A 21184-nucleotide genomic window follows, 5' to 3' on the forward strand; every position below is an offset into this window, starting at 1 on the left:
CACCTGAGGGAGGCTGTGTCTGCTAAGCCCTGAGACAGACACCCGGCTTGCTCGGGCTCCACCGAACTATAGTGGTGCCCAGAGGTTCCTATCTGGGCCCCTCCCCCCAGAGAGCTTCCCCAGAGCTCCCGATGACAGGATGGGGAGGCGCTGGTAGGGGAGGGTCCCTGAGCCCCAGAGCAGAACAGTCACGCCCTTCCTCCGCCTGCCAATCCACACACTGGTGTTCACAAGGCAGAGCTGGTGTCGAGGGAGTTAGGAATGTCTTTTTGACCTTCCTAGCCATTTCCTATCCGGCTAACAAAGTTTTATGATATGTGTCAAAGGTTACATTTTCTAAATTATCAGATTTCCCCTGAAATCTCATAAACTGAAGAGAGAGCACAGGAGTGTCTGGTTTGCTGTATCTCACCAGCGGTCACTGACATCACTATGGTTCACCACACGCTTGGGTTTGAGCTGGCTCCCTGATAAATCACAACAAGAAATAAATTGGTTGTGGCGATACAAAATTGTGAATTAGTATTCTGAAAAGTACAGCTCTTAATACCCCCAAAATCCTGGGATAAAGCTTAGCCGACGCACCTTCATCATTTCAGTGCGCTGGCACTCAGGATCACGCCCAGCCATCGGTAAGATTCTAATCCTCTGTGTCTTTGAGCATCTCTTATCAAGTGGCAGGGTCATCTTCCTGTGTGTGGCACAGTCTGTAGAGTGAGGTCTGCTGGGAGACAGACAAGAATGGCTCGCTGTAGACTACGGACAGGGAGAGGCGATTACATCAACAGCACAGACAGCTGCAGACAGTGGCCACTTCCCCTTCAGTGGATGAGGGAGGCCGGGCCGCGGGTCCTGGCGCTCTGAGCGTCCTCACTCTAGCAGGCAGCAAGGTCAAGGGCTTTTCCAAAGACGCCCCCCGCCCCCCGGACCATCAGAGAGAAAAGAAGGGATGGGAGATCTCGGTTCTGTGAGGGTGAGGCAGAGGCCAGAAGCCATGATTCAAGAACTACAGAGGCGTCCCTCCATCTGCAAATGACTAGAGGGAAGGTCAAGGCAAGGAGGCCTCAGGACAGCGCAGGACAGTAGCAGCTAGAATGGGAGTCCCTGGGGCAGAACGCAGTACATTCCTGACTGGACGGAGGCATGTTTTCAGTACATCAGAAAGAAGAAAGGGAGATCCTTAGGAGAATGTCTCTGAGACTGGAGAGAGATGGGATGTAAGGAATGTGGAACTCGGAGCACAGTGGAAAAAAAGGACGCCGTGGAATCATCTGTCTCTTACACCACCATTCGAGAAAGCTCAGGAAGAGGCCGGATTTGAACAGCATTTATTATGCCAGGTCTCTGCACTGCATGATCTCTTATGTATTATTTGACTTAACTGACACACATCCCTGTGAAGTAGGTATTATCTCCATTTTATAGATAAGGAAACTAAAAATTAGTGAGAGTGTGGGGCACTGGACTGACTCAGTCAGTTAAGCGTCCAACTCTTGGATTTCAGCTCAGGTCATGATCTCAGGGTCGTGACATCGAACCCCGCTTCGGGCTCTGTGCTGAGCGTGGAGCCTGCTTAAGATTCTCTCTCTCCCTCTGCTCCTCCCCACAAGTCACACACACTTTCTCCCTCTAAAAAAATAAAAATTTAAAAAATAAAAGTGAGATTGAAACTCTCCTTCAAGCTTAGACAGAAGTGAGACACAACCTCAAAGCTGTCTGTCCTTAAAAAGGAGTAACAGGGCGCCTAGGTGGCTCAGTCATTAAGCATCTGCCTTCGGCTCAGGTCATGATCCCAGGGTCCTGGGATCGAGTCCCGCATTCGGGCTCCCTGCTCAGTGGGGAGTCTGCTTCTCCCTCTCCCACTCCCCCTGCTTGTGTTCCCTCTCTCCTGTCTCTCTCTCTGTCAAATAAATAAATAAAATCTTAAAAAAAATAAAAAAGGAGTAACAGATTTATTGAGCGTAATTTACATACCATAAAATTCAGTCATTTTAATATACAATTAAACAATTTTTTTAAATTATAAAGTTGTGTGACCATTATTACAATCTGATTTTATTTATTAATAAAGATTTTATTTATTTATTTGAGAGAGAGAGATAAACAGAATACAAGTGGGGGTGGGGAGGAGAAGAGGCAGAGGGGGAAGCAGGCTCCCCGCTGAGCAGGGAGCCCAATGAGAGGCTCGATCCCAGGACCCTGTGATCATGACCTGAGCCGAAGGCAGATGCTTAACCAACTGAGCCACCCTGGCACTCCTACACTCTGATTTTAGAACATTTCCATGACCTCAAAAAGAAACCTTGTGCACACCATTAGTCTGCTAAGTGCCCACTTTGAGGAGAGCCGCATGAAGGATAACAGCCTGGTGTCCTTAGAGGGAAGGTGTGCGAAGGAGCAGAGCGAGTGACATCCAGTGAAGAAGTGGCAGCGTCGGTATGAAGCACGGGTCTGCCTGGGGTCAGGCTGCAGCCCCTCCCGTCATCTAGCCCTTTCCTCTACTGGCTGCACACGCCAATAACATGCTCATGCTCGGCCGGCCTCCCAGCTAAACTCCACTGAAGGGCAAGGTTACAGGCCGGCTGAGCGGCAAAGACCAGTCTTCTAGGCCTCCTACCAGGTGCACTGACCAATGTGAATCCATTCACTGGTCTTCTGGTTTATACAGTGTCGCAGGTTGGTTTTGACAGCATGAACTGGCTCCCCGAGAAACAGCAATTTGTAGTAAAAGTGAAAAAATAGCATGGGAACCAGACCGCATCCCTGGTGAGCTGCACCGTGAAATCATGTCAGTCAGGGCTGAGTCAGGCTTTCTGCACAACTCTCTGCTTGCTGCTCTTTAACTACCAGTAACAACACGTCGCGATGAACAGTTACCTAAAGGTGAGTTTGGATTTAAAGACAGCTTGTCCCCGTAGACCAGTGTCTTCTCGAACGAACAGGTGGCTGTGATTGCCCTGCATTGGGGCTTTGTAGACATCAAACACTTCACTGCCTAGATGCAGGGAAAGGCTGCAAACGAGAAAGTGTTCAGTACTGGGGTGGACATTCAACAAATCCCACAGTTTCCATTCTCCCCTATCGGCTTTACTTAAAACACTGTGGAACTGTGTCCTGAATTCATGAGAAAAACAGAGGCACTGTAAATAAGGTATTCCCTTTTAAAGCAAAAGGTGCTAAAATTCATCCTTCCTTTAACTTGAAATCTAATTGTTTTGTCATTCCCCCAATCTCTACCACTTCATTAGTAAGATAAAAACAATTTTTTCCCAAAATACCAGTGTATACTGCCCAATAGTACCTCATACATGTGAGCTAGCCTTAGGCTTTCCCCCGGAGATGGCAGCTACCATGAATCTGATCACATCCTGGGCCCACTTCTAAAGTGTCCTCCCAGAGGCCTAGATTTCGTTAACTCTTTAATGAAAGATGGCCCCAAAGTAAGGTCCTGCACAGAGAACCCCGTTCCTCCCAGGTACCCCTCTGGGTTTCAAGTGCCCTCTGGGCATTATGGGCTCACCTCCCATCTGACCACTTGACCACCCGAGCATTGCTTTCCTTAATTTCATTTCCTCCCTCGTCCCGGCGTTTCCTCCATCTTATCGTATTTTCTACCTGGTTCAAAACACAAAGGCATTAGAAAACCAATGTAATTAAACTGCATGTTCTTTTTTCCTCCAGTGACTTATAATCACGTGCCAAGAATTCGTATGTAGTGGTAAAGGAAGCTCACAAAAGAACTAGCCCACCAGGCAACACTGAAACCCTCCCACTACAAATACCTAGAGGTACTGGTTAAACCAACCATTTTGTTAAAAGCTTTCCTAAGCTCTAGTTCACAGCAGTGGAAGCAGAAGCTAAGTACGATGCAGGATGGAGATATTATCACACACACTAGGAGTTCCAAAGAAGAGAGGATGAGGCTTTGGGTCCACAGGCGTTAGGCAGTTAAAATGGAGACCTCTGCCTACCGCACGTCCGCGGGAAGGGCTATGAACCCAATGAAGGAGGGACTACTAAGCCTGACCTAGTAAGACAGGGAAGCTCTGGGCATTAAGTTAAAAATAAAAAGATAAAAGAATATACAATTAAGAAATCAACAACAATTTAAACTTGAGACTTCCACTTTGCTCTGTTTTTCAGTTCAAATGTGTCCTACCCATATAGTAGGGAACTCCAAATCACAAAGGTAGCCTAAAAATTGGTTCTGCCCCAGCAGAAGCTCATCCCCAACCCCAAGCAAGAAGACAACAGCCCTGTGAGAGCACAGGCATGTCCTGCCATCCCAGGCCTTCTTGAGAGGAACTGCCTGAAGACAAGGCCTCTCTTTGTACATAGTCTGAATTCCGTAAAGAGCCTGAGAGTTTTCTCTTGTGGGAAGTTGTGAGGATCTACCCACTATAAAATGTAGAGGCAGCTCCCTATACCTAACTATATTTATCCTAAAGGAAGTAGCTAACAATTTTCAAGAATTTGTATTGTTACTTCCATTGAAAAATTACAACTGGGAGAGAAAAGTTAGAAAAGTGACAATTACAGGGATTAAAAAAAGGGTATGTAACCTCTCCCCTAAAAATATTCTGAAAAGACATTTCAGTCCTTGTTCTAAAGTTATTTATTGACTGAAGAGTAAACATAAAAGATCATTTCATAATCTCAAGTCTCAAGTCATTATCTCTGTTTTACTTAACAAAATACTTCAAAAGAAAAAGAAAAAATCAAGGATAGAATGGTACCTTTAATCTTAACCTGGTTCTATCTTCCTCGTCAAGCACTTTCTCACCTTCAAATTCATCTTCGTAATACTGAGGATCGAAAGGTCTAAAAATCATTTTTTAATCTCATGTTAGCCATATTTAGTAATGAATATTATTAATGCTTATAAAATAATCATCTTTATAACATGTACCAATGTTAAAAGTCACAGTAGACAAATAACTTCATGTAAAATTTAAAGAAAGTATGCAAACTAGTGTAGTTTCTTGAAATTTGATTTTAAAACATTATCTGAAAAAAAATCCAAGTGTGACTAATAATTCAAAGTCTTGTTTGAAGAAATATGTCTTCTAAAATATAAATAAGACAATGGTCTATCTTTTTTTTTTTTAAGAAAAGTATCCTGTTTAATTACACAAGAGCTTATACTCATGAACCTTCATGAAAAATACCCATCAATACTATTTTGTTGTCCAAAATCATTGTCTTTTCTAGCCACAGTGGCTTTTGCACTGAACATTTATGATTTCTCTAGCAAACTTTCTCAATCTCATTTTCTGATTTTTCAGCTTTACACTAGTGAAAAACACCTCTGTCAACTCTCATGTCTGTTATATTTATAACTGTCAAATGCTAGAAGAATCATTCACATTAAAATTCTCACACAAGGGGCACCTGGGTGTCTGAGTCAGTTGGTTAAGCATCTGCCTTCAGCTCCCATCCTGATCCCAGAGTCCCGGGATCGAGTCCCGCATCAGGCTGCCCACTCAGCAGGGAGTCTGCTTCGCCCTCTGACCCTCCCCCCTCTCATGCACTCTCTCTCTAATAAATAAATAAAATCTTTAGAGACACCTGCGTGGCTCAGTGGGTTAAGTGTTTGCCTTCGGTCATGATCCTCAGGTCCTGGGATCGAGTCCCGCATTGGGCTCCCTGCTCAACAGGGAGCCTGCTTCTCCCTCTCCTGCTCCCCCTGCTTGTAGGCTTGCTCTCTCTCTGACAAATAAATAACATCTTAAAATAAAATAAAATAAAATCTTTAAAAATAAAATTCTCACACCAGTAACTCATCATTTTTTACCACAGCACATCCTAAATTTACTTTTCCAGAGGTATATGAGGAATCTCCTATCTTTATAATTAGCCAACTCATGATAAGAAAAACATTTACATTACACACATTTTAATTTAGTATCTTGAAAAAAAACTTTAATCAGTCCTCTTACTTGGGTTCTATGCTGAGAAATTTAGGTAGTTTAACAAAGTACAATTCATTTCCTAAATCGGAGTTGATACTGGGGATTTCTACTTCTATTCTGGTTTCAGAAATCGGCTCTTCCTCCTGTTGGTCCTGAGGCACTCCATGTTCATCCTAAGAGAGGAATCAGGATGTGAGAGCTTGAAGGGAAATTAAAAATGCTCTAGCTCTTCTAGAGTACTAGGAGATACAGGTGTGACCGAAAATAAATTCAGACACCACTTTCGGAACAAAACAGCAACCCCTCCAGGCCTCTCCCTAAAATTTCATCCTCTCCCCCAAAACTACCACCATGGGAAAAAAGATCTGTTAGCCTGCATTACCAGAAAAAATATTTATTTTGTCGACATACCTGGTTTGCATAAGACATTAAATGACAGAACTGTGAAAATGTACAACCCCACAGTACTAAGTAACTATTAAAATCAGAGAAGAAAGTCAAATAGCACATGCTTTCTGGCACAGGTTTGCATTAAGAAAAATCAGGGGCACCTGGGTGGCTCAGTCGGTTAAGCGTCTGCCTTTGGCTCAGGTCATGACCCCAGGGTCCTGGGATTGAGTCCTGCATCTCGGGAGCCAGTGGAGAGCCTGCTTCTCCCTCTGCCTGCCCCTCCCCCTGCTTGTGTTTTCTCTCTCTCTCTCACACACAAATAAGTAAATAAAATCTTAAAAAAAGAAAGAAAGAAAGATTTAAATCAAGGGGTGCCTGGGTGGCTCAGTCAGTTAAGTGTCTGCCTTTGGCTCAGGTCATGACCCCAGGGTCCTGGGATTGAGCCCCGAATCGGGTTCCCTGCTCAGCAGGGAGTCTGCTTCTTCCTCTCCTCCCTGCTCATGCCCTCTCTATCTCTTTGTCTCGCTCTCAAATAAATAAAATCTTTAAAAAGAAAAGAAAAGAAAAACTTAAATCAAAGGTTTTCAATTACGAGTCCTCACAGTTTAGCCCCTAAAGTTTGGCATCACCTCATTCTGAGCAGTTCCTTCTGTGCCCTCAAATATCCACAGTTCCCAACATAGCTGAGAAAGTCACCCATTCCTCAGATGTTTCAGACCGCTACTCAATTATCAATGTCATCTCTCCATAGGAGTCAGACCCTTCAGCCTTTGAAACTTTTTTAGCCTGGTGATGGGTATTAAGGAGGGCACGTACTGCATGGAGCACTGGGTGTTATACGAAAACAATGGATCGTGGATCACCACATCAAAAACCAGTGATGTACCGTATGGTGACTAACATAACATAATAAAATTAAAAAAACAACAACTTTCTTTTTAACTTCGAACACTGGGACCCGTTGAGGTTAGTGATTGTACTTACAGCAGGCTGCCCTGGAATAGTTTGTTCACTGTCCCCATCGCTCTCTGAAGAAATGTCATCTATGTCTCCAAACAGATCCATGAAGCCTGGGAGGAAATATACAGTATTAATTTCTCTCAGTGAGTTTCTTCCCACAGTTCTTAGCCCTTCACTTCAACATTTTCCCAAGACTCAGAAACCACACCTCCACTAAGCCAACCTTGAACTCGCTCCCTGAGCCTAGCCCCCTGAAGCATGAGAAGCATCTATGGAGAAGGAAGGTGGCCAAGTTGGTTGCTGGGAGGCAAAGCTGCCGTGATAGCCAGTGTTCAGCGTAGTTCCTGGTGGTTCCTGCCTCTGGTATTCCTGCCCCTGCAGTGTCCTCCAACACGTGTCATGGTTGGTCTATGTGATCAATAGAATACAACCTCACTTCCAAGGCTAGGCCATGACACTGTGGCTTTTCTGCCTCACTCTTTCTCTCCTTAGGCCGCTTGCCCTGGAGAAGCCAGTTGCCAAGACGCGAAGACACTCAAACTGCTCTGGAGAGGCTCATGTGGCAACTAACTGAGGCATCCTGCCAAGGGCACATGAGTGAGCCATCTTGGAAAGAGATCCTTCAGTCCCAGGCAAGCCTGTAGATAATGCATTCTTAGCCAACATCTTGACTGCAGCCTCATCAAAAGACCCTGAGCCACAACTACCCTGCTAAGCCAATCATGACCCTCAGAAATTGTGGAATATTAAATGTTAGTTGTTCTCATCTAGACTTCTCAGGAGAAGCTGAGTAGCTGGAGAAGGTGTACCTGGAGAAGTAACTGGAGAAGGTGAGGGGTGGTATGCAGGTAACACAAGATTACGTTTAATGCCCTCTTATCTCCCTAAGCCTTTGGATTCCCTCCCCATAATGCCAGGGAAGCACTGAGTTTGTTGTAGCTAACCAACCCCGGAGCCATGTCCTGCTCTATGTGCTAACACATCAGATCCTGAATATGTAAGTGCACCCAAACCAGTCAGTTTGGCCCAAGCTAGTGTTACAGTCTGTCCTTCATCTCACATTCTTAAAATATATTTCCATACATATTCCCTAGGCTTCTCCCTATATCAGCAAAACCTTGTAGTTCTTTTGGGGTATAAGCTATTTCTTCTTCAGTTGGGAGTTTGTGCTTTCTTTGTCAGAGTATGAAAAGATCCTAGTGATGGGTCGACTGGTAACAAGTGGGTCAGACAGCACGCAGTTAGCTAAGTCTTGAGGGGAATGGAAACTGCCCCAGGTGAGGTTATTACAGTGTTTTCAAGCAAGGAAAGACCAGTTTCCCCAGACACAGGGAAGCAAACTGCTGCTCACAGACAAGGAAGAGAGACTAGGAAATTGAATTTTTCTGTTTCACCTGAGTCCAAACAATGTCCTTTCACATGAGAGACTTCAAGAGGCTGTGAATTCAACTTATGTTGCAATTCTGCAACCGCAAAAGTGAATGTTTAATATTCAGCTACCTCAGCCCTCTGACTGCGAGATAGGAGATTCTTTTAGGGCTGTTAGGAAAGCTCACTGGTTCTCCGACCCTGACCTGAGCTGAATGTTTAAAGACCTAAGCTTGTAATATTCTTCCGTAAGTGCTCCAGGGCACTCGGAAGTAACCACCCCACACCGTAGTCTGCAGTCTGCGTAATCATCACTACTGCCTAACAAGCGTGGCAGCCACCTGAGCCCTCAACCAGAGGGGATACTCTGATTCACCATGCCACCACACCGTGCGTTACCAGCATCCCATTTCACTGGTGAGGAGCTCAGACCTGCATTCACACCCAAACTAACCTACAAATCACATCTTCGAGGATTTGTCTCCTGAACTACCCAGTCAGGTCCGAGTTGGGGAACAGAAAATATAGCGGCTGTCTATACGGATAGAGTTTAAATTTTTTTTACTCAGGTTTCTACCCCCTTAGAAATGTGGGAACAACGGGAAGAGGTGGAATTATTAAACTTAAAAACTTATAGTATGGAGCTGAAATTCATACCTGAGGAAGAGAAGTATCCAGCTGGCACTGTTGGGGGGGGGCGGCGAGGGGGAAATACAATGAAGCTGACTCTCCAAGCTTTGGTAAAGCTGCAAATTGGATGAGCTGCTGCAGGAAGGAACTGCCTCTGCTGAGGTGAAGGTGTTTGTGGACCCCCTTAGAAAAACTGCAAGTTGACAGGAAGCTTCCAGAAAGTTCCATGAATAAACAGGAAGGAGCAATCTCTTCTTTGTTATTCAGTCTTCCAGTCTCCCTCCAGCGCCCCCTAACAGGGGGCAGCTGGCAAAGATGAAATGTGCTTGCAGAATCTTGGCCCCAGCATCACTGAGCTTGGTATAAAAGGGTGGGTTTGGAGATGAAAGGATAAGAGCTTAATTGTGGATACACGTGTCTACTAGTTAAAAAAACAGAAACAAAGTATATTGCCTTAAAAAGGACAGCCAGCACGAAGGCTCTTAAAAGCCAGGCATAGGAGTTTCAACAATTTGATAAGCCAAGAAACAGCAAGAGACTAAAGGTTTTGGTGTTAGGGAAGTGGCACATTAAAAAAAAAAAAAAAAAAAGCAAAGGGACATTGGTGATTTAGGACCTTCTTTTTCAATGTCACTTTTCTTTCTCTATAGTTAGGTTTCAGGTAAGTCTCCCACAGCCAGCACTCCCAGACTGTACCAACAGCATTAGAAAGAAAGTAGGGTAGAATCCATTCATAAGGGAAAGATTAATTAGTATATGTAGAACACCACAGAAAAGACAAATGGTAAATGTGCGTGGTAAATTTAAAATATACCTGCAGGGGCGCCTGGGTGGCTGTCAGTTACATGTCTGACTCTTCGTTTCGGCTCAGGTCATGATCTCAGGGTTGTGAGGTCAAGCCCCGAGTCAAGCCCCTGGAGTCAGGCTCCACGCTCAGCAGGTAGTCTGCTAGATATACTCTCCCTCTGCCCCTCCCCGCCACTTGTGAGCGCACGATCCCCACCCCCCAAATAAAGAAATCCTTTAAAAAAAATAAAATAATAAAACATACCTGCAACTTCTTTGCCATCCCAACCATCAAGAGGAGTCAAATTTCCCTCCCTTTGAATACAGGTACACATTAGTGACTCACTTTTAATGAACAGATGTTGGATTTTGATGTGACTTTCCATGCTAACCATAAAACCTCAAAAAGGTAATACAGCTTTTACCTGACTCCCTTTCTTAGGGTGCTCATCTTTGGATCCCAGCCATTATGCTGTGAGAAAGTAGGGCCAGGACTGGGATGCAAAAGTGAGACACTCACCTTGAGTGAAAAATATAAGGGGTACCCAAATCTCTGTGATCAAGACAATGATACTGCAATACAATGTTTTTTATTTTTTTAAAAATATATTTATTTATTTTAGAGAGAGTGCACACACAAGCAGGGAGAGGGGCAGAAGGAGAGGGAGAGAATTTCAAGCAGGCTCCAACTCCCTGCTGAGCACAGAGCCCGATGAAGGGCTCAATCTCACCACCCTGATATCATCACCTGAGCAGAAATCCAGAGTTTGCCGCTTAACCGACTGAGCCACCCTGGCGCCCCAATACAATGTTTTTTAAAACTTCATGTGAAAAACCCATGAACAAAATATCAAAATTTTAAGAAAAGCAAGGATCCATCCAGCTCTGTACTTGTGCAACTCTCCTCACTTGCCTTACCCTAATTCCAGCCATCAGATCCTGTTTACGTAAAATCCTGACATTTTGTTCATCATGGACTTTTGCATTAGTTCCAATTTTTTTAAATGTCGTTATCACAATACCATTTATCTTGATTACTATAATGGACTGAATAGGGACCCTCTCACACAAGGTTCATATACACCCAGAACTTCAGAATGTGACTTTATTTGGCAGTAGGGTCTTAGTAGATATAATTAGTTAAGATGAAGTCTACTGAATTAGGGTTGGTCTTAAACCCACTGACTGGTGTCCTCATAAGGAGAGGAAGACCTGGAGACATACAGAGACACAAAGCAAACAAAAGGAAATGAGCCATGTGAAGACCAAGGAAAGACTGGAGTTCTGTTGCCAAAAGCCAAGGACTGCCAGGAGCCCCTAGAAGCTCGGACAAGGCAAGGCAGGATTCTTCTCTAGAGCTTTCAGAGGGAGCCTGGCCCTGCCAATATTATGATTCAGGATTTCTAGGCTCCAGAACTATGAGAATACATTTCTGCAGTTTTAAGCTACCCAGTTTGTGGTACTGTCTTATAGCAAACTGAAATAACTACAGAAGCTCTTTTTGGGTCCCTTAAACTCTGCACCCCAGAGGAATGCCTCACTTGCTTCCCCTGGCCCCGACTAGGAGGCTTCTTTGTGGGGGGCAGGGGAGGGGCAGAGCAGCACGAATTCAATGAAACCTAAGACTTCCTGTGAAGCTATTTATACAGAATCAACTTGCTTTAGGTAAAGTAGATTTCCTGAACAGAGACTTGCTTTAAAAATTTTTTTATTACAATTAAAATTACACAAAAGCAAATCAATTCATTTCAATCAAAATAACTCATGTTTACATCGTATTTAATAAACTGTACAAAAAATACATAAACTGTTTTCACATTGTGCTTCAATCATCATCTTCTTCCTCTTCATCACTGATCACGTACTTCTTATGCTTTTTACTTGCTTTATCATCATCTTCTGCTTTTCTCTTTCCAGAGGGTTCCCCTTCCTAGACAAATAAAATTTTTAAAAATCTGAAAGTCAATAGGAAATATTTCTAGGAAGGTTTATCAAAAGTAGCTCTGAGCTGAATGATCCTCTGAAAACACAAAATCAAATAATTTTTAAAATAAGAACATTCACCAAATGAATAAAACCAGTGCTAGTTTCCAAATCTACAAGTACTAGAAGCATTAAAAAATGACAACTATCTAGAGCTAATTATAAACTAACTATAAAACAACCCAACTTCAGGACTGCAAGGAAGAGCTAGGAAATTATAAGCAATTTCTTGGAAGGGAGACCTTGTACATGGAGAAGGGAACTGGAAACTAGGTCTGCCCTGGGAAGGGTCAGGGCTCTCCAAAGAAGTCTGCCTGTTATAACCACTGATCCTGTTGAATATTTTTACTGTGATCAGGTGACTGATTAAACTTTTCCTCTGCTTCCTCAGCATTTCACCTCTTATCTAAAATTCAGTATTTTAGGGGCGCCTTGATGGCTCAGTCGGTTAAGGGTCTGCCTTCGGCTCAGATCATGATCGCAGGGTCCTGGGATCGAGCCCCACATCGGGCTCCCTGCTCAGTGGGGAGTCTGCTTCTCCCTCTGCCCCTCCCCCCTGCTCGTGCGCTCTCTAATAAAATCTTAAAAAAATAATAACATTCAGTATTTTAAAGACCATTAATTTTTTAAAATAATGATTTCCTATTTTGGATATACTAAAAACTCACATCATAAAGGTTTTAAAAATATTTGAAGAAGTTAAAGGTTTATTTCACAAGTCTGCATTACTTAAAATCATGTACGATGTTCTGATAGAAACAATTCAGTTTTGAATTTTTACAGATAGAACTCAATATATCAACACCTAAATAATATCAAATATTGACTAAAATGAATTGATATAAAATATGACACTGCAGAATTGCCTTCACTGGCTTCCTCACCAAAAATTAAACAGGGTGGATAGTCTGAAGGCTGAAATTGGGGAAGGCCGGGCAGCTCTCGCTATGACCCGAGAATGCTTCTGGATGTACAAGCTGGCCTATCATCTACTTTTTCTGATGGTCCCTATGACTGGCTCTTTGAGGAGCAAGATACCATCCCACACTTGCTTCCTGCCTTATTATCCCAAACGCAACCCCACAGACCTGAAGTGCCATAGGAGAATTCAAAGGAGAAGGTTATGAATCCAGAAAGAGATCCAGAAGTCCTCCTGCACTTACTTCCTAGCCAGCAACGGTAAAGTTATCCAAAGAGCAAAGTGGGAATATGGATCCCGCCTCCAGGGTGTGACTAGCGCTCGCTGGTTTCTACTTCTATAGCCTGGAGCAAACCGAGATAACTTCCCTTCTCTCCCAACCCAACATCAGCAAAGGCAAAGAGGACATTCAATCCTACCATTGGTCTTTTCATTTATTTTCAACTGAAAGTCTTATTTTAAACACTTTACATGCAAGCCCGCTTGTGGCAACCTTCCCTACATAAACCTCAGTTTTTTCTTCAGCTCTAAACATCTTCAGCTCTAAAATTCTCTAAGGAGTTTAGTTTGAGTGAACTAAAGAACTGGCATGGTACTTCCCAAAGGTGGTAGAGCCTGAAACCAAGAAAGAGACTCTTAACTACAGACAACAAACTGATGGTTACCAGAGGGGAGGGGGACAGGGGGATGGGTGACATAGGTGATGGGGATGAAGGAGGGCACTTGTGATGAGAACAGTGTTGTATGGAAGTACTGAATCATTAAATTATCTGAAACTAATACTACACTGTATGTTAATAAACTGGAATTCAAATAAAAACTTTAAAATAAATAAGTAAAAGGTGGTAGAGCCTGTCCTCAAGGATGCAGGACAGGGCCCAGCAGATTGGAGATGATCAGGGCTCTCCAAACAAGTCTAATTGGCACCAATCCTAATCCACTGTCTGGGGTAAAACGCTCCAGAATTCTGCTTGGGAAATCCTGCCAGGACTGATTTCCCCAGCAGCTACAGGCAAGCACAGTAAAGCACAGCAAAGGAATGCAGGACTTAGTGAATGGCATCCTTCAGGAGACCTCATATTGTGCAAGTAAAAACGTGGGATTCTACTCTACTGAACTGAGCTGGAATAAATCTCAGTGCCATGTATAAATGCAACAAATGACAGAAATATTCCTATTAGACTGAAGTTTGCTAACATAACCATGAATGCAAGTCCATATAAAGGAATGGCAGCACAGTTTTGAAGGAATTATCTTCCAACAATTTAAAACTAATGGTAACTAATTGTAATTGTTTTTAAAACTAATTGATTTTTCTCATACTAATAAGCCATCTCCCAGAGTTTATTTAACACAAAACATACCTAAGAATATATATAAACAGGAGTGTCTTAAAGTATGAGAGACCAACACCAAGAATGTCAAAGGCTTCCAGGGAAATATATTCAGAATCCCTATCATGGGAAATCCTATACTAGAGGGCAAGCTGGGGCTATGCTAGTTCCAAGTCACCTATGGTCCCATAAACAGAGAGTAAGGACCTCTAACAGGTAAGGCAGGGTTGCCAAGGTGGGGAATGGAGGCTCCATGAGGGAGAGCTGGGAGAGGAACCAGACCACTGGGTACTACCTTCTAAGTAATCCTTCTCAGCAGGTCACCTGCTCCATCTAAGAAAGCTGAGGACTGGTCATGATCCTTTCCTTTCTGTTGTCTTCATGTTTCTTCTACTTGGGTCTTTCTTTTTTCCACAGTTTCTCCTCTTACCCTTCCAAGGTTATATAGGTTTTCTAAAGTTGTTTACTGCTTACAAAAATAAGGGATGATAAAAAAGCTACTTTTCTCCTTTTTTGTAACTTAGACCCTGTTGGGGAAGGGAAACTAGCATTTCCTGTTCAGATACTACATGTTACCGTGCTACCCACTTCCGAATCTGTTATTATCATGCAACAACTTTGCAAGCAGCAAGCATAAATGCCATTGAAGAGATGAGGAAACAGATGCAGAAATGAGATGACTTGATCAAGGCCATACGAGTGGCCAAGATTCAATAATCCAGTTCACTATAATCCAGACTCATGCCCTTTCCCCCCATATCACAGAAAGCTCTGCTGATAATGGTGGTTCTCTGGGAACTTAGAATTTGCAAGCTCTGCTGCATCTCACTCAGGCTCATGGCGTCTGGACGGGGCTTAGTGCACAAACAGTGAGAGGGACCTAGTGCAGGTCTGACACCTTACCTTCTCTCTCCCACTGCAACCCACAGCCAGGACTTGAGTAGTGAGGAGAAAGTGGCCAGGGGATGGGAGGTCCAGGCAGAAGATTTTTCTGTTGTCATGAAAGGGGAAGGGAAGGGTACAGGAAGCCCTAGCAGAGTATTAGGGTGAGGAAGAGGGTAGTTCCCATAATAGACAGTTAGGAGGCATTCACAAGAGGCATTTGTAAGTCAGGCAGTTACAGGTCTTCCCAGCCTAGAAGAAGGCTACTGCATGGATCACATTTAAAAATCTCACTTCTGAGAATACTAGAGATAAACAGAAGTTCCATGGCAAATCTCAATTTTCATTCACAGTTTCTGCTTGCCAAGAAATAAAATAGCATCTGCTTAATGAGGATTCCCGTTTGCCAACAGTGCAACACACTATAAAATCATCATTAAGGTGTTTCCTATCTAATTTAAAACAAATACATTGCAGAATAATTTGATAATTTCTGTCCAGTTATCTTCCATAGCATGCCACTTCCAACAATGACTGGGAAACATTAAATGTTGTGATTAACAATAATGCAACACAGAATTCTGCTTCACATAGGAGCCTCACGGAAGTTTATAGTTCACAGAAAACCAAAATGATCAAAATACATTAAAACCATGGATAACAGAAACACATCATCAATTTCCTTCAATATGACAAAAAATCCCTCCCTGCCATGGAAAATACCTAACAATAATGGGAAAATATAAACAAATCAGTGTGATCGCAAGAAAATAAGGCATAATCAGAGGCCAAAACTTAAGTGAAACCAAGAGATAAGTAGAGCACTAAGGCACGCTTTCTCCCTGAAGACCTTCACCAAACTGTGAACATCAGCTTTGGTTTGTATGCTCCGCGGTTGCTGAGGACAGGGGACAAAGGCCAACTGGAGCAGATTAATAGCAGACCCCAAAGGACTACATCTTTAGTATAAAGGCAAACCAGAAATAAGCCCAGGCCCGCTTCTGTGAGGCAGTGGTCAGGGAATTTTTCTGGTAAAAGGGCCAAATAATAAACATCTTAGGCTTTGGTAAGACACACGGTTTCTGTCGTAACTACTCCACTCTGCCACTGTAGCAAAAAAACATTCACAGGCAATACGTAAATGAATAAGCATGCCTGGTTTCTAACAAAACTTTATTTAAAAAAACGGTTGGCAGGGATGCTGGGTGGCTCAGTCAGTTAAGCGTCTGCCTTCAGCTCAGGTCATGATCCCAGGGTCCTGAGATCGAGTCCTGTGTATTGGGCTCCCCAGGGAGCCTGTTTCTCCCTCTGCCTGCCACTCCCCCTGCTTGTGCTCTCTCTCCCTGACAAATAAATAAAATCTTAAAAAAAAAAAAAAAGGCTGGCAGGCTAGTGAGCTGTCATTTGCCATGAGCAAGTGTGTATGAGCCAAGCATAATATATAGAGTTACTGAATCACTACATTATACACTTGAAACTAATATAACATGGTGTGTCAACTATATTTCAACTTAAAACAAAAAGTTGGCATTCTTGACTTTCTCACATATATAAGCTTGTATGTAATTGAATTCTTCAAAGAATGAATAAGATTTTGGAGGAAAAAAAACCTAGAACCAAGTAGTACGAGAAAGCTGCTTTCAGACAATGAGAGTTAAAGCTACTGATTGCATCACAGAGTATCAGTCATCATTATAAAACAGAAAAAATTAATTCTAGGAAAATTCATAACATCAAGTCAGAACTCTTTCTTCCAGGTAATCTAAAAAGACCTCATTCCTAGAATATACTTTAAAATGATCCCAGGTGGCTGGGGCACCTGTGTGGCTCATTTGGTTAAGCATCTGACTCTTGATTTCGGCTTAGGTCATGATCTCAGGATTGTGGGATCAAGCCCTGCCTTGGGCTCCACACAGGGTATGGAGCCTGCCTGAGATTCTCTCCACCCCACCCCCCCAGCACTCTCCCTTCCCTCTCATAAATAAATGAATGAATGAATGAACGAATGAATGAATAAATAAATAAATAAATAATAAATAAATAAAATAAAGTGACCCTAGGTGGCTGATACCCAATGCACCTGGCAGAGGCAAATATAAATCACCTTTATAGGAACCCAACAATCTAGACACCTCAAAAATTCCCATTAATCTGAGCTAAGTAAATCAATCATTTAATCTCAGGACACACAGAGAAATAAGTCGTCAAGAAACAGAGCTAGTAAATGGGCAATAAAATCACACATGTAAAGATTTCAGATTATCAGACATAAAAGACCACATATATATAGGTTTAAAACATTTAAAGACATAAAAAGGAGAAACTGGAAATATGAGTTAGGGGAAGGAGTTTTTAAAATGACCAATTTGAAAAAGAAACTACTACTAAACATTTTTTAAATGGCCAATTTGAGAAACTAAACCTCTACAGATGAAAACTAGAACAATTAAAAATTCAATGACAGATTAACAACATGAGACACAGCTGAAAGAAAGGGGCAGTGAACTAGAAGAAGGCTCTAAAGAAATATCATAGAATGCAGAGACAAAGACAAGGGAAATAAGAGAGTTGTAAAGGACAGAGAAGGAAACATGCATTTAATCAGTTTCATAAAGACAGAATGGTACAGAAGTAATATCTGAAAAATTGACTGAGAAATTTTCAGAACTGATGATGAATTCACATTTAGGAACAAATCCCAATCAGAAAAATAAAAGGTAATACCAAAGAGATATCACAGTACAATTCAAGAACACCAAAGATAAAAAAATATCTAAAAAGACTCAACTAAAAGAAATCCTGGGGATGTAAGGTACAGCATGGTGACTATAGTTAAAAATACAGTATTGAATATTTGAAAATTGCTAATAGCCTATTAGACCTTAAAGGGACCTTAAAATTTCTTACCACAAGAAAAAAAGTTTGTACCTATGTGTGATGAATGTTACCTAGACTAACTGTGGTGATCATTATGCAATATATACAATTACTGATTCAATCATTATATTGTACACCTTAAACTAACGTTGCATGTCAGTTACATCTCAAAAAAAAAAAAAAGACTTAAAATTTCTCAGCACCAGTACTCTTATCATTTGGAAAGGATACTGTTAAAAATATAAGTTAAAATACCTTTAAGTTACTTTGAAATAGTTTTTTATTATTTTGATAGAAACTTATTTTAATTTATTGAATTATTCAATACTATTCAAATACTATTTCATCTAAAGGGAAAAAAACAGGTTTTTCTACCATAAGAATTATTTCTATAATTTAAAAAAATATATTGAAAATAAACAAAAAGGAAAGAAAGAAGACATAAACCCCCTGATCTACCCACGCTGAATGATTTCCAGTTTCTAGTCAAGCCTTGGTAGCGCAGGACCCCGCACGTTTTCTCACAGGCCTTTCCATCCTCCTTGGACGCCCACCAGGCCCGTGTGCCCTGCAAGCTAACACTTTCTTCCACACCCAGCGAGAGGTCTCCTCTGAGCTCCAGGTCTGTGCTCCTGGGCTGGGAGCGGACTCGAGGACACAGGGTAAACTCCTAGCACTGAATACATTTGGTTTTACCTCATCACTGGTCAGTTTCTTCGCTTTGAGTAATCTTTGAGCCTTATCTTCTTCTGATCCCTCATCACTGTCTGACGAATAGATTCTGGCTCGTTCCTCTGAAAGCAAAGGAATGATTTGTGAGTAACTTTCAAAGATGGTGATCTGTTCATTTCTGGATTTTTCTTCTGATGAATATCTTTAGTTCCTTCTGTACATTTTTTCCAGAAGAAACAAATCATTAAAAAATTTTTTATTTAAAGATAAATATAAGATTTAATATGTTGAAGTGAAGCACTTATCCTCTCAAAATACAAGAATGGTTCATCCGACCAGTTTTAAGTATTAAAAAGGCTGTGTGCAAGGTCACTAAAGACACAAACACCACTACTCTTCCAGAACAAGCTACTGACACCCGAGTCATTCTTTCATGGGGGTAACTGTTAATTCCAAAATAAGCTTTGAAGATAAAAGCAAGTGGTGGCTTCCCGGTCCTGTAAAGACCATTTGTTGCCACATGGACCTTTCAAAAGGAGATGGACATGAGTAACATTCTGCTCTGATGCCCCAGCCAAGGTGAAACTCAGGATGGAACCAAGAACAGCTGACTTTAGACCAACCCTTTCACAAGAGAACCCAGAGTCTTCCCTGGAACCGAACTTGTCAGGTTTTTAATCTCTGGTGAACTGAATATTATATATCTCTCTCCCTAAAAGCAGCCTCAATTTTTTTGTTTTTATTTAGTTTTTATGTGGTTTATTTCCACAATTAATCTTTTCTGTGGGAAATTAGCACTAAAAAAAAGTCTCTGTACTGTAGTGCCAAAATAAACAACAGGCAAGAAGGGTGTAAGAGCTCACGAGAACAAATGCAGTCACCGCAAGGAAACGAGAAAGGAGTTTTATAGGATGGTAGAGAGGGGAAATTTAAGTGTTCTTAAAATTTGTTACCCGATGGGGACAAAACTAGGATGCATGGTCCCCCGTGGTATACCTTACATGTACTGTACAGTGGTTCCCAAAGCTCTATCAGGTTAATCTAGGGAGGACTGGAAGTTCATTTCACAGATGGGGAACACAATATTCAGAGATATGAAGTCACTTGCCTGAAGCTGATGACTGGTAAGAATAGTAACAATGGTTTTAGGTTACGTTTATTTAGTACTCGTATGTGCCAGGTACTGGGCAAAGTACTTTACGTGTATTATGTCATTTAATTCTCAAAACAACCTCACTTTGTAAGTACTATCAATATTAATAGGTTTGTTTTTTTTTTTCTGATGGAATAACAGAAGGTAGGTATTATAACTTTCCAAAAGTCATACAACTAAAGAGTGGCAGAACTGAGAGCAGGCAGGGTCAGGTCAGGGACCAGGCCAGTCTTCTACCTCAGGTTTAGTCTGCGGGCTGTGGGGAAATCCCTGGATACAGTACTGCGGTTGAGACAGATGCCTCAGAAGTCAGATGACCCTGTTTCAAGAACTGTCCGCTTACCAACTATGCATCTTTGGGCAAGTTACTAAACCTCTCAAAGTCTCTGTTCCCTCAATAAGAACAAGACAGCAGTTCCCACCCTTCTGCAATGTCTAGTTCAGTAGCCCTTGAAATATATCCTCATTAACACTGGTTCCTCAAAAATAAAAAGTCCATGGGCACCTGGGTGGCTCAGTTGGTTAAGTGTCCAACTCTTGATTTTGGCTCAGGTCGTGATCTCGGTTGTGAAATCAAGCCCCAGGTCAGGCTCTGTGCTGGGTGTGGAGCCTGGTTAGGATTCTCTCTCTCTCTCTCTCTCTCTCCCCCTCTGCCCCTCCCCCCTACCCTGCTCTCTCTAAAAAAAAATAAAATATCCAGTGACTGGGCATTCAGAGTAGGCCAAATGCAAAGATAAATTCCTGAACCCCAAAATTATGAAATTTAACTTCTGCACACTCACCTCGAATGCCCCCTTTGTATCGGTTTTTAATGGCAGCCAAGCTTATGGACTCCTCGCCTTCCTCCTCCTCATCATAGCGATCAGGTTCTAGGTAACTAGCACTCAGCCCCCGCTGGTGCTGTTTCTCTCTCATTCGGCGCTGCTGAGATTCCCTACGAATAGAAGCCCTCAAACGTTCTTCTTCTTTCTGTAAAGAAGCAAATAAAATACTGAACTTTAAAAAATGAACTAGTTTACTGCCCACTTAAACTACTTTTACTATAAAGAACATATAAATGCCCAGCCCAGGATAAACCTATTTCTGCAGTACTCTCCATTTTACACCTGTTATCACACATAGCGATCACTTTGTGTAGTTTAGTTCTAAGGCGTGAAGGCAACACAGGGTGAAGGGGCAGAAGACTCCCTCGCGCCAACCGCCCCATCAGAACGGGCACAGACATGGCCTTGGGAGCTGCATGTGGCCGTCCCCCGTGCGGCCAGCCAGAGCCCAGAGAGCAGCAACCAGCCTGAGGAACCTCGGCCATGCCCGGTGG

At 42.4% G+C, this 21184-nt stretch overlaps 2 protein-coding genes across 4 annotated transcripts in view; both read right to left on the reverse strand.

Moving 5' to 3' along the window:
• Positions 1-6: 6 nt before the first annotated feature.
• Positions 7-11519, reverse strand: LOC102747861 (RNA polymerase-associated protein LEO1-like). Of its 2 annotated transcripts, XM_081831087.1 has the most exons (8): positions 9288-11519; positions 7287-7372; positions 5940-6085; positions 4737-4821; positions 3521-3615; positions 2878-3012; positions 586-721; positions 7-467 (listed from the first exon to the last, which is right to left on the reverse strand). In XM_081831087.1, exons 2-8 carry the CDS (start codon positions 7365-7367, stop codon positions 438-440), a joined length of 708 nt encoding a protein of 235 aa, XP_081687213.1. In that variant the 5' UTR covers positions 7368-7372; positions 9288-11519; the 3' UTR covers positions 7-437. The 2 variants fall into 2 exon arrangements, with proteins under 2 accessions (XP_081687213.1, XP_030883990.1); XM_031028130.2 differs by having other exon boundaries at positions 7-721.
• Positions 11520-11737: 218 nt separating this feature from the next.
• The window catches only part of LEO1 (LEO1 component of Paf1/RNA polymerase II complex), a 38485-nt gene continuing 29038 nt past the window's right edge, over positions 11738-21184 (reverse strand). For both annotated transcript variants that reach the window (XM_081831085.1, XM_081831086.1), the window contains exons 10-12: positions 20649-20835; positions 18738-18835; positions 11738-11976 (exon numbers count right to left, since the gene is read on the reverse strand). In XM_081831085.1, coding sequence (XP_081687211.1) covers positions 11872-11976; positions 18738-18835; positions 20649-20835 — 390 coding nt within the window. In that variant the 3' untranslated portion in view covers positions 11738-11871. The remainder of the gene's footprint in view (positions 11977-18737; positions 18836-20648; positions 20836-21184) is intronic.

Source organism: Leptonychotes weddellii, chromosome 9 (assembly GCF_054177405.1).
Source record: "Leptonychotes weddellii isolate Sample4059 chromosome 9, ASM5417740v2, whole genome shotgun sequence".
NCBI classification, from domain to species: Eukaryota; Metazoa; Chordata; class Mammalia; order Carnivora; family Phocidae; genus Leptonychotes; species Leptonychotes weddellii.

Bases quoted from the DNA above. Each gene is read 5' to 3' on its own strand.
- LOC102747861 (XM_031028130.2), bottom strand. From the start codon at position 7,367: ATGGATCTGTTTGGAGACATAGATGACATTTCTTCAGAGAGCGATGGG. The intron at 3,616-4,736 runs GTACCATTCTAT...GTTTTGAACCAG, and splicing joins GAACCAGGTTAAGATTAAAG to GTAGAAAATACGATAAGATG. The intron at 722-2,877 runs GTAACTGTTCAT...GTCTCCCAGCAG, and splicing joins AAATCCAAACTCACCTTTAG to ACCTCACTCTACAGACTGTG.